The sequence below is a fragment of the Haliaeetus albicilla genome, chromosome 6, assembly GCF_947461875.1.
Source record: "Haliaeetus albicilla chromosome 6, bHalAlb1.1, whole genome shotgun sequence".
Classification (NCBI taxonomy): Eukaryota; Metazoa; Chordata; class Aves; order Accipitriformes; family Accipitridae; genus Haliaeetus; species Haliaeetus albicilla.
The window spans coordinates 32,499,404-32,516,369 of record NC_091488.1 but is presented as its reverse complement, the minus strand read 5'-3'; the positions used below and the strand labels follow the sequence as shown (position 1 = coordinate 32,516,369).

Here is a 16,966-nt window from a genome sequence, read left to right as displayed (position 1 = left end):
TGTGATTTTTGTGCCAGAAAATTTTGGCAGCAAAAATAATCATGGTGAAAAAATCGTGCTACTAAAATGTGTTTAATGGGGGCAAAGATGAAGTAATAATAAAAACTATATCAGAGTTCAGTATTGGAAGGAAAGTTAGACTTTTCAGTCATGGGGAAACATGGGATTAGAACTTCTTTATAATTTCGTTTGGTCTGGCTTTTTTTTTTTTGTTTGAGGATTTTTTTTATTATAATAGGAACTCTGTGATCTTTAAATACAGCTGCAAAGAGTGGCTGCTTTTGAAAATTAGATTATTCACTCTGAGATTACTCAGTCTTGTATACTCAGATTACTCATCTCCTCATCTGGAGAGACGTGATATTCCTGAGCCAGGGATTTTGTGAAGTTTGAAGATAGGCATTTAGAGCAAAGTCGTTGTCTATTTAAAAAAAAAAAGTTAATGTGAACCCAAAAAGGCCGTGCTGAAATTCACAATTTGCAGTTTTGATTTTTATGAAAAGCACCTAGGAGAAGGTGTATTTATAATCAGAATCTATCACATAATTAAAATAAAGATAGGAGAATAAACTGAACTGAAGAAAAATGGCTTTCTCTAAATAATTTATTTTCAGGTTTCTGAGAAAAACAGGCAGGAATTTTCTTCTAACTCCTCATTCTGGATGTGCAGAATCCTATTCGATTACTGACTAATCTTGTTTTTTCTCTCTTTTCAAGCTATACATAGGATACTTGAGTAACTTAAATTGATCTTTTTAAATCTTCTTCTTGGCAAAGGACATAATTACAAGCTTAAAATTGTGCATGTGTCTAGCAGGGATGACCTTCCACGTGTATGCATGTGTTTAATTTGACTCAGGCCTAGAACAGTCAGGATGCTCAAGTCATTTTAAAAACATGTATTGTTCGCATTCATCTATCAACATGTATCATTCAAATTAGCATATAAATATATATCAATATCTACATATTGATAATAAAAGTGAAGTAATACTTTTCCTTGAATTGTAGCATAAATAAGGCAATGAGCTAGTTGCCAATAAAATGACTAATGGCACTGGCATTTTGTTTTTCAGCTTGACCAACAGATTGACTGCTCTCTCTGACATGTAATGCATAGGTCTGTGTTCAGGCTTGCCATATGCTCCCTTGGTGACTTTGTGTGATGGGTTGACCCTGTCTGGACGCCCACCAAAGCCGTTCTATCACTCCCCCATCCTCAGCTGGACAGGGGAGAGAAAAATATAACAAAAGGCTCACGGGTCGAGATAAGGACAGGAGAGATCATTCACCAATTACCGTCACAGGCAAAACAGACTCAGTTTGGGGAAAATTAACTCAATTTATTACAAATCAACCAGAGTAGGGTAATGAGAAATAAAACCAAATCTCAGAACACCTTCCCTCCACCCCTCACTTCTTCCCGGGCACAACTTCACTCCCAGATTTCTCTACCAAACCCTCCCAGCGGCACAGGGGAACGGGGATGGGGTTTACGGTCATCACATGTTATTTTCTGCCGCTTCATCCTCCTCAGGGGGAGGGCTCATCACACTCTTCCCCTGCTCCAGCGTGGGGTCCCACCCACGGGAGACAGTCCTCCATGAACTTCTCCAACATGGGTCCTTCCCACGGGCTGCAGTTCTTCACAAACTTCCACGGTGTGCAGTCCTTCAGGAGCACACTGCTCCAGCGTGGGTCCCCCACAGGGTCACAAGTCCTGCCAGAAAACCTGCTCCGTGGGCTCCTCTCTCCACAGATCCACAGGTCCTGCCAGGAGCCTGCTCCAGCACGGGCTTCCCACGGGGTCACAGCCTCCTTCAGGCACCCACCTGCTCTGGCGTGGGGTCCTCCATGGGCTGCAGGTGGATACCTGCTCCACCGTGGACCTCCATGGGCTGCAGGGGGACAGCCTGCCTCACCATGGTCTTCACCACAGGCTGCAGGGGAATCTCTGCTCTGGTGCCTGGAGCATCTCCTCCCCCTCCTTCTTCACTGACCTTGGTGTCCGCAGGGTTATTTCTCTTACATGTTCTCACTCCTCTCTCCGGCGGCTGTTTCTCCCTGTCCCAACTTTTTTTCCTTCTTAAAAATGTTATCACAGAGGCATTACCACTATCACTGATTGGCTCGGCCTTGGCCGGCGGCGGGTCCGTCTTAGAGCCGGCTGGTGTGGGCTCTCTCTCGAACACAGGGGAAGCTTCCAGCAGCTTCTTACAGAAGCCACCCCTGTAACCCCCCTGCTACCAAAACCTTGCCACACAAAACCAATACACTTTGTATACAATACTTAAGGTCAGGATTTTAAAAACATTTTAGTACCAAACTCTTGTTTGCAAGAGGACCTAGGCAAATATCCAAAACTAGTTCTGTGTGCTTAAGGCACAGCAAACATACTAACTCTTCTCAGTAATCTCAGAAATTCTGTCAGAAGTGCAGTCAAGGTTGCGATGGTGTTGGACTCTGTGTGGATGTTCCTGGATATCAGATCTTTGTTGCTCTTCCCTAGAAATTCTGTTTTAGTCATATGAATTTAAGAGTCTCTGTAGAAGATGAAGGATTTTGTGGAATATGTAGCTCAGCCGCATTATTCATAGTCAGCTTAAGTAGGGAGTGGGGCTGGGTATTGACCCTGCTCTTCGTACGTCCTCACTGGTGTGGTCTTATGTAGGGGCCAATCCAGCTAGATTTTTTTTTTTTTTTTTCTCCCCTTGTGCGTGACACCAAGTGACCTTGACTGTTGGCTTTAAGGCCAACCCAGACCTGAAAACAATTTAGCCTGGCTCACACAACATGAAGCTGAAGCTAATGAGCCCTGTGTACCTGAGTCAGCTCCAGGTAGAGTCAGATCAAATGTCTTTGTGCCATGCTCCCAAAGCAGGGAGTGTGGTACAGAAGCACGTAAATGGCTCTGCAGAGAGCTGGGCTGGGTATGGTGTGCCTCATTATCCTGTGTCAGTACCACCTCTGTCAATGTGGCTTAGTACTATGCAAAGCTATTCAGATGTTCCTGCACCACGACGCTCAACATGACAGGTTCCACCAGAGCTTATTAGTGCTAGGAAAATCCAACCCATGTTTCTGTACACACACCAGTGACTGCAGTTGAGCTGAGGCATGAATTTTAATTTCCTGACAAATCAGAAAGGTTAGACAGACATTGCACATGAAAGAGATCCCTCTCACTGTTGCAAGTCACTCCTCCCCACCCACTGGTGAAGATGTACACACATGTAGGCATATTGCAAGAGCTTTCAGTTTTTCTGTCTTGAATATTTCTGCTATGAACAGTCACAAGCTCTAATGTGGAGATTCAGGGAGTGTTTTGAAAGCAGAGATAGAAAGGACTTGTAGAATTGTTTTTTCCAGTGTACGGCCAGCTCTGTTATCAGCATCTATATTGGACACACTGGAGTCAAATACACAGCTTGTTCCTGAGGGCAGACAGCAGTTTGTGCTGTGTGCTGGTTTGGGGAACAGTTGCATTTGCTTCTTTTCTGCAGTTTCAAATGAGAGGATCTGTGAAACTAGAGTTTGCCCATAGCTGTCATGATCAAGGAAAGAGCGAAGTTTCTGAGTGTTTTTCAGTGGAACAGAGTATGTTGCCTTTGGAGCTTTCCCACCAATATTTTCAAGTCTAAAATGATTTGCCTTGGTCTGAAAGTCGGTTTTTAAGTATTTCTCCTATTGCTTATTGTAAGAGCTGTAGTGAAAATTTGAGGAGGGAAAACTGATGGCTGGATTTGAAATGTTTTAAATGTAATTACAGTTCTTGATATATTACAGTGTTTAAAATTTAGTCAAAGAAATTATGTGCAGATTTGATCTAAATGGCTTTTCAGGAACTCTTACAAAGTCCTTGCTTTAGGACTGTTAAGAGTAGCTGGTTTTCATTTGCACTAAAACTGCACTAGGGGTTTTGGTTGTTGGTTTTTTGTTTTTTTGTTTTTTTTTTCTAAAAAGCAGTCTGAAGCTGCAGTTGTTCATGATGATTTTGCCAGACCTGGCACTGTAATTTCTTGTGTATAGCTTAAGTAGTTGCAACTTCTTAAACAAATAGAAGGAGGAGATGGTCAACATAGTAGGAAAACCAGTTTTACTACAGAATTTGTTCCATCACTTTTTAGTGTCCTGTAAACAATGCAGAAAGCTTGAGCCGCATTGTGTTCATTCTAAAATTGGTTTTCATTATTCATTGTGATTGAATCCTGTACAAAGGCATGGTGTCCTCTAAAGAGCCTGTTTGATCAGGTTCACCTGACCAAATGAATCTGGCTGCATGCTTGGCCTGGCTGTAATTTCTAAGTGCTTTTTGATTGTTGTAAGTCTTTGTTTTCTCAGTGTAGCCTTCAGCATACCGCTTTCTGGTTGGTAGCTTTTAAGAGCTGCAACAGGAAGTATTTAGTGTAATAATTCCTGTGATGGTGTCCTCATGTGTTTGTGAATCTGTGTTGGCTCTTGTATTTGCTTGATAGCCTTTTCTGTTGTTCGCAAGACTTGCTTATTTTCAACGTGTATCATTGCTGAATGTTTCAAAAACACTGAAATTTAATTGAATTCATGCTTTTTGTTAAATGTTAAAGGAATAAAGTGAATGGATTGTTGTTTTCCATTTTCCCAAGCAGTGACTGAACTGTGTGCTTAAAATTGCTAAGCAGTTAAAAAGTTGGAGATTTGAAACCCAAATTCAAATAATCTGAAGCTGTGCAAGTAATCTGGTCAAGCAGCTATGCTAGCTGTAAGCATGAAGCAAGATAAGAGAACATGACAGTGTCATGCAGGATTTATTTTATAGCTATAGTGATTAGTCATACAACAGATGTATCCAAAAAACTACAAACCCCTTGTGCTGGAAAGGTGATCTTGCCCACTCTTTTCTTCTCCATTATTATTGCCTTGCCGCTGGGAAGGGATGAGGAAGGAGAACTTGAAGTAAAAGACCATGGTCATGGTAATGCTTGGAGTAGTCATTTGTGAAGCTGTTGGAAGATCAATGCTAAATCCCCAACCCTTCTCTTTCCCATGCAGGCATCTTTGCACTCTAGTCATCCTTGTAGAGGAGAGGATGGAGCTCAGGGGCAGTAGGTTCTTCCTCTCTTCAGTGGAAACCACTGAATGCCATATCAGATTGGCAGGCTTCCAGCTAGACGTTTCAATGCCAAAATATCCCATAAAGATCCACACAAGGGACCTAAGACCCATTGTTGCTTTATAAAAGACTGTCTTTCAGGCTACAACTCTTTTTCCAAAATGTTTTATGTTGTGAAGCGTGAATGAGCTGTGACAGCCTGTCTTCTAACTCCTGTGCTGCCTCTTAGGATTTCATAGAGTCATCAGTGGCACTTTTTCAGTCTGATGATGAAGATGGGAAAGCATTAGACATTGTCAATGAAGAAATCCCTGATCTGGAGCAGGCTGGATTTGGCCCAGAGACGAGGTCGATTCTTGTGAGAAGTGGAGTGTAAGTCTACTGAAATATATGGACAGAAGTATTAAGTATTTTTATGCACAGTTGGGTTTGGGTACATCTTTTGACAGAATGCATTTCACGTGGAACAGGTGCTAAACATTTGGGGGAGAACAGTGTTTCTTGAAGTTTCCTTGATAAATGGAATTTAAAAAAACTTCTTAGTTTCTCTAAATTTCATGTCTACACCTTGTTTTGGATCTGGGCATTCTTGTTACTAGAGAAAGCTTGTGATGTCCCTCCAAAGGTCACACAGACTGCAGTTTCATGATACAGGAGCTTTGGCAGTAATACAGAAAGATTTTAGGTATATTAAGAACTGGGATACTTTTGGGGACAAGTGCAGCCTGTATAGAAAGGATGAGCTGTGCCTTATTCATAATAAAAGTCAGGCTGCTGGCACTGAAAATTAAAATACTTTTTAGAGAACTATTTAAACTAAAAGCAGAGAGTTACACTAACAGGTGTGGAAGAGTACCTGGTTCAAGCTGATACAGCCTACAGGGTGGACTTGCCTAACTTTTGGTGTGCGTATGTGAAGTCCAGGAGGAAAATAAGCAGCACAGTTGCAATAAATAAGGAAGGTAAATTAGACTACCTGCAATGTCTGTTGATGAAGATATGCAGTATTAACTGATGCAGCAAGGACAAAAGTTACAAGTGCTAGAAGCCTAAAAAACAGGAGGGGGGAACTAGAATGCTTGGCGTGAAGTGACAGCTCTGATATAGCAGATACCACAGATATTCACAGGAAGGATAAGCAGAGGAGCTACCAACTCTACAGGAATGACAGAGTAGGCTATTATAGGCATGGGAGTGGTAGTGTACATGAAGAATTATATCAAGTGTTAAAACATAAAATACATTATGGGAAAAGAGTACTATGGAATCATGTAGGTGGAAATTCTAGACTTAATAGTAATTTTAAAAGTGCAGTATTAACTTTGTCATGCCTACCATAATGGTGATGGTGATAGGTATCAGCAACTGTTAAGTGAGACTGAAAAAGCTTCAAACTTAGGACAGGTAGCAACAGAGGGGGATTTGAACTGCTCACATAGGGACTGGATATCTCTTTATCTCATGAGTGTCTCATGAGGTTGAGATACAAGGATTAAAGCCTGGGACTCAATTTGGAGAAGAGTTGGCTGAGGAAGGATACAAATGAGATCTGCAAAATCGTGAAGGTTGTAGACAAGCTTAAGGCAGCAGCATTCACAGAATCCTGTGTGCCAACAATTGGGAGATGCTTTACAGAACTAGCTGAAGATTGCTTTAAAACAGATTTAGAGGTGGGGAGCGAAAAGCGTTTCTTACACCAGAGGCAGCGAATTTCTGGAATTTGCTGCTAAAGTAGGCTGTGGTAGCAGATAGCACCAGGAGATTTAAAAAAAGCATTAGACAAATTAATGACAGATTCATAAACAGGTGCTAAAAGGACTGGGAAAGGAGGTGCCCTCTAATGTCGCTAATATAACAGTCCTGGGTGCGGGGTGACTAAGAGTGGAATGCACCACCAAAAGTGGCTAAGTTAGCAGCATCTCTAACTAGTCTCTAACTACTTCTGCCATTGCCAAGAAGCGTTTGTGCAGGGCTAGGGGGACCCTTGGTGTCACATAATTGGGGATTTCTTCTTAAATCGCAACAGGGAAAGCAGGATGGGAGAAGATTGAACTGCCAACCATTGCAAGCTTTTGCTTTATCTCATCCTTTCAAGGCTTCCTCATTTCTCTTTCTTCTTGCACCATTTTTCTTAAATAGAACTGGAAAAGTTGGAAGAAAGCCCTGTCTGGGGGGATGCTGAATAGGTAAAGGTTAAGCTGAGAGAGATTCAAAAACTTGTCAATTAAGTGTGTTCCCTCTGGGCTTCTGAGCAAGGCATCATCTCATGCTGAATGTATATTTGGTAGAAAGGTAGATACCCAAAATTGTGTGTTTGTCAAAGTAGTGCTTGCAACGTAAAAGCAGAAAATCAAGTGTGTGACAATTTTGTGCCTCTCATTGGGTTTGATGTTACACTGTCAGCTGGACTTATCAAGAAAACTCAAAATAAAGTTGTTCTATTTAACTCATTAGTATGTTCATCGAACTACACAGAAAAATGTGGTGTTTTCAATTTAATTTTTGTGTCGTTCTCCAGGTGGGTCGCATATCAGCAGAAATATTTCTGTGGTGAACAGTATGTATTGGAGAAAGGAAAATATAAATGTTTCTTTGACTGGGGAGGATCTAGTAAAATCATCATGTCAATCCGACCTATTAAGTTGGTGAGTTACTAGAACTTGTTAAGGGGCAAACCTAAAAGAAATGAGACCTTTGGAGATCAGAGTGTACAATAATAATGATATCATGTGGGCTATGCTGTTTAATCAATTTTTCTGTTTACTTGGAAACAAGTTAAAGACCCTTGTGGATGACATATAATGAGGCTGTTCAGGATGGAGGCTGAAATGGACACTCTGGATCTTTCTATCTGTTGAGAAAATTGTCAGGGAAACTTCATAAGAAGAACTTCCCTTTGGCAAATTGCATTCGTGGAAAGAATAACCTGGCCTGGAAAGATTAATTTGCCTTAAAACACAGTAATTTCTAATGCCTAAATGATAATGGATATAAAAATACTTGAGAATTTATCTGGCCTGTATCATTGTTGTATAATAGAGGTCTGATTTATTTTTTTCCCCTGTTTTTATGCTAAAATATTTGTAATACATATAGTGAATATAAAGACAGGAGATATTTTTATCCATTATTAAATCCAAGGTAGTGCAACTTGCCCAAATAAATTAGTGCCAGCTGTCAAAACCCTAATGCAAAACAAAGACAGTCCTCAGTAATGAGTATATAGTAAATGACACTACTGCACTGAAAATAGGAAGGGAACAAACATTTAACCTTACTTTGAGGAGCATGTGTTGAAAGAGGTGTCCTATTCTTCTGTTGTTTTTAATTCTGTCTTTTTTTCCAAGAAATAGACTCAAAAATAAATACAGAGACATTTACATGGGCTCTAATCCGCATTGTGTGAACTAATTAATGCTGACACAAATTCTTTGTGTGGAAAGGGACTGAACTGTCAGGCAGGTAGTCGTGAGCTTACAGGCAGCTGGTGGCAGAGGCTGGGGAAGAGAATTGTGCCAAGAGCATGGGAAGTGTGTTTTTCTCTGCTCTTGAGTTCATAATTAACAAATCTCTGGAACTTGACATGTGTTCTAGGAAATTAATTGTAATTAGTTTTATTTATTTATATGCATATATATATTATTGCAGGAACCGCTTGGAATGAATGAGCCTCCACATTTGGTATGTTGACATTACAAACAGTCTCTAGTTCTAAACTAGATTTAATAATTAAATACAGGTAATGTTGAATGTCTCACTTCAGATGATACCTCAGTATTATCATCTCCATACAGCTGAGTATTGACTGAGGAAACTAGTAGATGTATAAAGGCTAAGTTTGCTAATGTTCTACTCTGCTTTATTCCAGATCATACCTTTCAGTATTCTGTCCTCAAAAATGCAAGTAGTTCAGTAGGTTTTGAGTGACTTGGGGTGTCTGTAATCTTCTTCCTGTTTTCTGGAAACTCGCTATCACATGCATTTATCCTTCTCTTTGTGGCATATATACTTTCCATTATTTTGCATTATATCTGGTTTGTCACTTTCTTGTTCATGTATGAGGTGAAGAAGAGAGTATAAACTGCAGAAGATTGAACTGCACTCTTCAAACCTGCAAATGCCTCAACAGGGGAAGTTGGGTTTTTTTAGTCTTGGATGTTCGTAGCTCATGCTTTTCTCAATCATGTATAGCTGCTCCTCTAGCAGCAGGCACCACTTGTTCTGTGCTTCCCTTTTCCTTACAGAACATATGACCTTAACTGAGCACATCCTGATTATAACAAATCTGTGATAAATCTCTTCTATGATACATTTTAACATTTTAACTATTTCCCTGAAAGTCATGTCTGACTTGGTGACAACTTAGGAAGAGAAAGTGGTCCCTATAATTCACTTCTAGTCTCAAGAACAAGTTAGTTTAGGGTTTTGCACTTTTGGTTGTTACCTTACAAGGTTCTGTTCCATTAATGTACCTTTGTGATATCTTTCAAAACCAAAAACCTTCTCTTAAGTGCTCATCACAAAGGATGGTCTGTGTCTCCCACAACATTCTGTCCCAACAGGGCTCTCCTCCCTTCCTGCATTAGTTGTTTGATATCTTTTTTTCTGTCCTGGAGTGTGCTGCTAGTATGGTTGATGATCTAAGTGGTTATATTGCTCTCTCTATGACATGCTCTTAATTAAGCAAATTTGGAAAACTTTATTTCAAGAAACAGGACTCTTTTACAGACAAAAGAGACTTTAGAGCTCAATGGTTCTGTTTCAGAAAACTTAAGTATTTTGTCATCTGGACACAATTTTGCTCTTTCTTGCTTGGAGGGCTATAATAGCCATAAGCGCATGGGAAATACATACATTGTGTTACTTACCAGGTTGACCAGTTCTACAATTTTATGATTAACCCAGGACTACAGGAAATGTTTCCTGTCTGAAGACATAATTGGTGTATTATTTTAGTCCTAAACACTGATTTCCTGCCAGACCTATTCATATGGCAGTTTGTGGCCAAATCAAAGACTTACAAGTATGTTCACAGGAGGGCCTTGGTAAATGATACCAGATAAAACAACCAAATCAGATGAAACCAGTGGGATCCAAACAGTTGAAAATAATTTTCTCTTCATCTTCAACTCTTCTACCGTTTCAGAATCTCCCAAAAACTATTCTTTGAGTGCTTTAATCCAGTTTTGCAGACCTTTAAGATCAATTGAAACCCTTGAAATTTCAATAAATTGTGCTTTGCAGTCCTTTTATTTCCAGTGATAAGTGAAAAAAATCTGTGTGTGTGTATACGCACAGTCACCTTTAAATACTGACATGTACTAGATTGTGTTTTGCCTTTTGGGTTCTCTAATAGCAGTCTTAACACCATTTTTAAAAAATAGTATCCTGACTTATGATAATCCTGGTTTTCATAGGATTCTGCCCTGAAGCTAGGAAACGAAGAACATCATTCTTATTGCTACAATAATTTTAGGAGGGGAAATACTTTGAGTACATTTTTTTTATGGGAAAACATTTAATCACTTAGGATAAGTAAAAAACGGTCTTCTGGAGAAATACAAAAAATTTCCCAATCAGAGTAAAATCAAAGTTGCCATGCATGCAACAATCTCTTAGTTTGTAACTTCAAAGCATGGTGTGTATGAGCTGGCAAATCCTTAAGGAGCCTAATGTTTGACCCTTGTATAAGCCATATACTGGTTATTTTGAATGATTATACATTCTTCTACCTTTAATAAACCTATGTCTGAGCTAAGGGAACTGTTTTCACTGTCTACAAGAGTGTGTCTTTTTTTCACTTCTGTTTTTAGTTGCTCATCAGAAATTGAAAAGCGACTAATTTTTTTTAAATGTCTCTAACTCCCATGACCTTTTCCTCTTGCCAGGATCTGTAATAAACAAAGTACATATAATGTAAGAATGCCTGAAATCACCAGCTCTAAAAAGCCATTCATTATATTTATTAAAAATAAAACTGGGTTTTGCCCAGCAAGAGCAAAGCCTCTTTTAATAGCAGCTGGCTTGTACAGGTGATTTAGGAAGCAGAGATGATTGCTGTGATAACTTGTATTTGTATTTTCAATACTTTTTAGGAAGCGAGACCTCATATAGTAAATGTCAAACCCTGACAAAGTAGAGGTAGCTGCAGTTTGACACTAATTGCAGAAATGCAATGTTTTCACTAAGGAATCAGTACTTCACCCAGCTTTTGTCAAATTAAGACCATCATTCATTATTAGATACAATCTGTGTAAAAATGAGTTACAGGCCTTTTCTAAAAGCCTTGCACAGCATCTGGCCTATGCAAGAAAGACAGTGTGTGTATATATATATATTCCTTTATAAATAGCTTTGCGATAAGTGGGTAGAAAATACTATGTAATTACAGCTTAAATAGATGCTTTGTGCAATTATATTTACAGAAAAATCAGTTATACTTTATTCATTATATCATAGCTGATTAGTGTTCTCCAGTTTGCAGTTACAGCATGCAAGGCCAGGTTAAACCTTTCTTGTTCTTTCTAATAGGAAACATACTCATTTCTTTTAAAAACATAGACTGAGCTTTTCCATAAAATCATTTGCTGATACTTGTGTTTGGCCTTCTCATACTGGCAAAAGCATTTGATTTCTTTTCTTGGCAGGAAGCTTGGCCAATTTGGGGCATGAAGGGGGAAGCAGCTCTTGAAACAGCCATCGTGTTTTTCTTCCATTACAGAATATGAGTTGTTTGCTTGACACAGTTTTTTTCATTCTTTTCCAGCCTCTCTTTCAGGCTTTAAAGAGAAATTCACTTCACTTACACAGTGGTGGCCCAAGGGTACAGAATTCTAGGCAACTTTGCTATAGATGATAGGCTATATCATACTACTTTTTTTCTTTTCTTTTTTCTTTTACTGCAACACTTTCAACCTTATTGCTTTTTCAGGGTGAACTGATCACGTCTTACTGGTGGCATATGTTTCAATGTGGCTTGAAGTTCTTCACCATGACATGTAAAAACAGCTTAGCTGAACATCAGAAGTTCATGGTGCATCTACCAGGCTGTACCCAGTTCCCCCAGAAATTCTCTTGCTAGCTCTTAAATGAGAAAATACCTGCGATTACTGTGGTCACAGAAGATTTCAAGGCACTTTGTCAACAGTCGCCCTGTATCTTTTGACCAACACTTCCCTGTCCTGTTTTGAACACTGGGTCGTTGAGCTGTGTAGCAAGAGTTAGCTGCAGTTCACGGGTACTTTGGATGGAAGATAACATCCTTCAGTCCTAGCCTTCTCTTTTTCTCTGGGCCCTCACCTGCTGCAGTTGAACTTATGCTTGATGCCACTGCCTTAGCATCACTGGGAAGCATCCTGTACCTGGCCCAGAGATGATAAAACAATTGATCTTTCTGAAAATAAAGTGGCTGTAGAAACATAAAAGATTCCTTAAATGAGAATTCATTCTATTTATTGTATCTTTGTGAATTGAATGGATACTTCTCTAACAGCACAGCTATCTCTGTTTACATTAATGATAATGCATTTGTTTTCCTTCTAGTCATTGGTTTTGTTTTGTTTTGTTCTTGTAGCTCAAAGCTTTCAGTAATACACATTTCCAAGGAGCATGTATAGATTTCACAGCAGAAGTTTCTGATTTTACATCATTCATACCATGTTCTTTTAAGGTTCTTCGGGGATGGTAAGTCAGTTGTTTTACATGCCACCATTCTAAGTAATATGAAATTTTTTTTAAAATGCTACTAAATTTCAGAAAGCTGAAAGTGCATAACACATGCCCATCATATTCCATCATGTCTTAGACCCATGTCTTGCAATGCATCTCAGTAACTGTCGTCCTGTCATTGTTTTGGGTAGTATGCATTTTGCTTTCCCTGTGGGAAGTTTGCACAGTTACTGTGATTCTTTTTTTAACTTCAGTTAGAATTTTTTCCAGATTTTGAGAACTTGGTACAGTAGAAGTGTCTGCATTCCACTCGCGTCGTTTGACTCTGGAACTGAGATTTCTGTACCACATGATTTGATTTTGCTACTTTGGTTGCTTTGTCACATAGCCTTTCAAGTCACCTTATTTTCAGCTTAACAAGAACAAAAACTTTTTTATTCCTTATTTCCTTAGCAAATACTAAATCTTGAAAAAAAACTTAATAAGCAGCTAGAGCAGCTAATCTTTGTTGTTACATTATTCTTGCAGTTGGCTCCTGTATTACCAAGGGGAAATGACTGACAATCACTGTGTGCTGGAAGAAGGCCTCTACGCTGACCTCAGTTCCTGTGGCTGCCCAACTGCTACAATCAAATCCCTCAAGCCTATTCAATATGTAAGGACTTTATTGAAAAAAAAAAAAAAATAATGTTTTGGAACTCTTTTCCTAGTCAGATGCCTGAAGCAAGTGCTTGCACTAAACAAACTCCCACTCAGGGAAAAGTGAAGTTTGTTTTCTTGGCTTACAGGATTTTTTGGGTTAGGAACAAGCCAGGCTGCGTGCACACATGCACGTGGTCACTTGTAGGCGCACGTCCTTGGGTGTTCTGGGCTCAAAGTTGCTCTTTTTTGTATGAGTTGCACTGGTTGGCATTTTTGTGACTGGTCTTCATAATACAGCTCAGCAAGCTTAGTATGCAGTGAGACATTTTGTCATGCCATCTAAGCATACAGGCCTTTTTTTATTAGGCCTACAGCCAACGTTCAGTCTTAAAGCAAAGTACACACAGAAGACATGAAAACTGAAATTACAAGGTAGCATATACTTGCCATAATGCTGTTTAATGTACTAATTATTTTACAGAAATATAAAAAAAGATTTTCACCTCCTAATGGCATCTCAAATCATTGGTCAATAAAGTGGTATAATATACCATGCATGTGGCCTGTGAGCTGTGTATGACACATCAGATAGTCCAGCCCAAAGCTCATGTGGCCATCCTCTCTCTTGGTGACTTCTGAGATACAGGACAAGTACTTATTACACATGCATACAGTCTTCATGTGACTTTCAGGCCACGTTAGTTGTACTACGCAGGCACACAACTTGCAGCCAAGTGACCTATTGTAGCAGTAAGGTGAGATACGAGGTCGCTCTATGCCCGGAAGATTGGAGAGGAATGCATTGTGCTATCCAGTACAAGTTAGATACAGCCTTTTGTACATCCTGTTGTAATTCTGCACATAGGACATAGGCCTCTAGAGTCTTGCTCTCATGTCTGTGCCTTTGTTCCATATCTTGATGTGCTTCTATGCAAGAGCATCCAAGATAAGCTGGCCATAACGCTGTTGGTAAGAGAGAAGCAAGTGGCTGCTCTGCCCATTCCCCTCTAGCAATGACCAACTTCCCCAAAACTCTTCCTCCTTCCCTGATCAGAGAACACAAACTCAGTCTATGTGACATGTGCCCTTCAATTTAACTCTTACAAAACTAGACTTTAAGGATTACTCAATTCAGTTTTCTTCAAGTGTTAAGGTTTTTTTCTCCATTTGTGAACAGATTAAAAAAAAACAAAGCAAAAAGAACCCAGACACCAACAGCCATGGATGTGGTGGGAAGGATGTACAACTCGAGTTTGAGAGCTGGTCTTTTCACTAGGTTACATAGATACAGTGACTTCAGTGGAGCTATAGCTTCCCACCTGCTGAGAGCCTGATTTTCAGATTAAAGATCTCCTTTTCACATGAGGCTTTTGGACTCTGCTCTGCTAAATCAGTTGACATAAATGGTAGGTCTCATCCAAATCCCTCAGCCTGTAATCTCACAGGAAAGTAACTATGCACTTTGGCATAGTAGGAAGCTACTGTCAGCCCTTGATTACCGAGGGCCAGGCCCTGGAAGAAGTGTGTTTGGCAGGTTATGTGTGGGAAGCTTGCACACATCTTCCTGTAAGTGGCTTGCACCTCTTAGTTCAGTTCCTCTCTTGCAAATAGGAGCCCTTGTATTTCACAAAATTGAGGCACTAAACAGCATAAAATGCTATTGAACCACACCTGTTTTACAAATAGACATGCCCTCATCAGCCGCTAACACATTGTGTATGCTAATCGCACAGGACAGTGCTTAGAGGTATTGTGTAGTACAGACGTGGTGTTAAGCACGCAGCAGTAAGTTTGGTCAGTGGTCAGAAACAGCCATAGTTAATTCTGTGCATTGTGCGCAGTGTACTGTTCTTGGAATAGAGCCCTTTTTATTACAAGATATTTCTGTTAGCTCATTCAAGAGAGCAGCAAGCGTATTCCCAAGTGGCATTGTTGTATAGCTTTACTGAATTCAGTTGTGACATTGGGAACTCCTTCTATTGTTCAGCTTTAAATACCAGCCCAATTTCAGACCTAAGGTATCTCGATAGCTCATGTGTAAGAGGGAGAATGTTTAACCCCAACGCCAAACCCTGAATGTGCATTGTCTCCTGCTGTCCTTTAAGAGAGATGTATTTTCTGCAAGTGTAACTGTTGGAAGGACTCTCATGCTAGAGGGAGCCAGGTGTTGCTTTAGTGTGTGAGGTTTCTGCATCCCAGGTGTTGACTAGAAGTAGAGGCCTATGTGTGGCACTGGCAGAGGGGAAAAAAAAATACGCTTTTAACAGCACAAAGGACTCGTAAGGCTAGCTCACTACCAGGATTTGGAAACCATTGTCAAAGTCCATTGAGTGGTGTAGGTGTGGTCCAGCTATATATTTTAGAAGTAGATTGTTTCAGCCAGTCTTTTGGAATAGGAGAACAAATCTGGAGGAAATGGGGACACAGGATCTGGGTAGTCCCTTTCTCATTTGCAAGATTGTAATGATAATTAACTATATGTTACCTTGATATTGTACAGCTCAGTGAAGTCCCAAGTCTGGGCCTTTATCTGCAGGACATATGTAAGAATGTAGATTCTTTGTGTGGGGCTAACTCCAAAGTAGCTATGAAATGTAGCGGTCAGCACAGGTCACTCACACCCGTGGGGTGTGCACCTTGGCTGGGCATCCACGCTGATTTCTGCATCCAACCCTGAATCAAGATGCCCTTTCTGCTCCTATCTGTTCTGGTAACTAAAAGGAACATCTAGCAACGTTTTTGCTATTGCATGTAGCAATACCTTCAGTGTAACTTTTTGAGTTTTCATTCAAAATCTAACAGTTTTGAGGGGCTTTTTGGATGTTGTCAGCTGCCATAAGATTTCTGGACTCTCCATTTTGGAAGGAGAGTTTGAGGACTGAAGTTACATGTTTGTGGTACTCCTTCATGGCATGGGTGTGCTTTTGTGCCCTGAGGGAACAACACTGTAAGGTTGCAGTGGGATTTTTGTGGCCAAGTAAGGTAACAGTAACGCCTTAATCTATATGAAACAGCTAAGAACTTCTGCAAAGCCTTTACTGATTTTTTTGAAAATAGATCAACCAATTGAAGATAAGGAAAGGATTTGAGGGAATACTTGTTCTCTGGAAAACACAGCTTTGATGCAAACAAATATAGCAAATGTTCTAAATTTCAAAAAAAAAGTTTTGTTTTTTTGTTTGGTTTTTTTTGGTGGTGGTGTTTTTTGGGTTTTGGTTTTTTTTTTAGGAAAGTAAACTTTGGAGTTTTTATTTTGAAAATTGCCAGAAATATAGTTTGCTTGTTTAAGAACTTCATTACGTTAAAAAAATGAAAAATCTCATTCTAAATCACTGAGTTGGCCCAATTAGAATAGAAAAAACCCAAAACTTTCAGAGCCTCACAAAATGAATTTGGATAAGAAAACAGGCTCAGACGGTCTGATTTCTTCGCTGTGATGACAGTGTTTTAGGTTGGCTAGCTTTGTTCTAACCTTTAGCTCTTGGAGGGATGTTTTATGGGTACTTTGCTGAAAAGTAGTTATCATTTAAGTATGACATGCTACCCCCACCCTCTCCGTGCACACAC

The 16,966-nt window shown here is 39.8% G+C and overlaps 1 protein-coding gene across 1 annotated transcript in view; it reads left to right on the top strand.

Moving 5' to 3' along the window:
* Positions 1–16,966, top strand: part of CRYBG3 (crystallin beta-gamma domain containing 3) — a 98,587-nt gene that overhangs the window by 65,770 nt on the left and 15,851 nt on the right. The window contains exons 13-17 of the mRNA XM_069785478.1: positions 5,319–5,461; positions 7,608–7,734; positions 8,738–8,770; positions 12,663–12,772; positions 13,286–13,412. Coding sequence (XP_069641579.1) covers positions 5,319–5,461; positions 7,608–7,734; positions 8,738–8,770; positions 12,663–12,772; positions 13,286–13,412 — 540 coding nt within the window. The remainder of the gene's footprint in view (positions 1–5,318; positions 5,462–7,607; positions 7,735–8,737; positions 8,771–12,662; positions 12,773–13,285; positions 13,413–16,966) is intronic.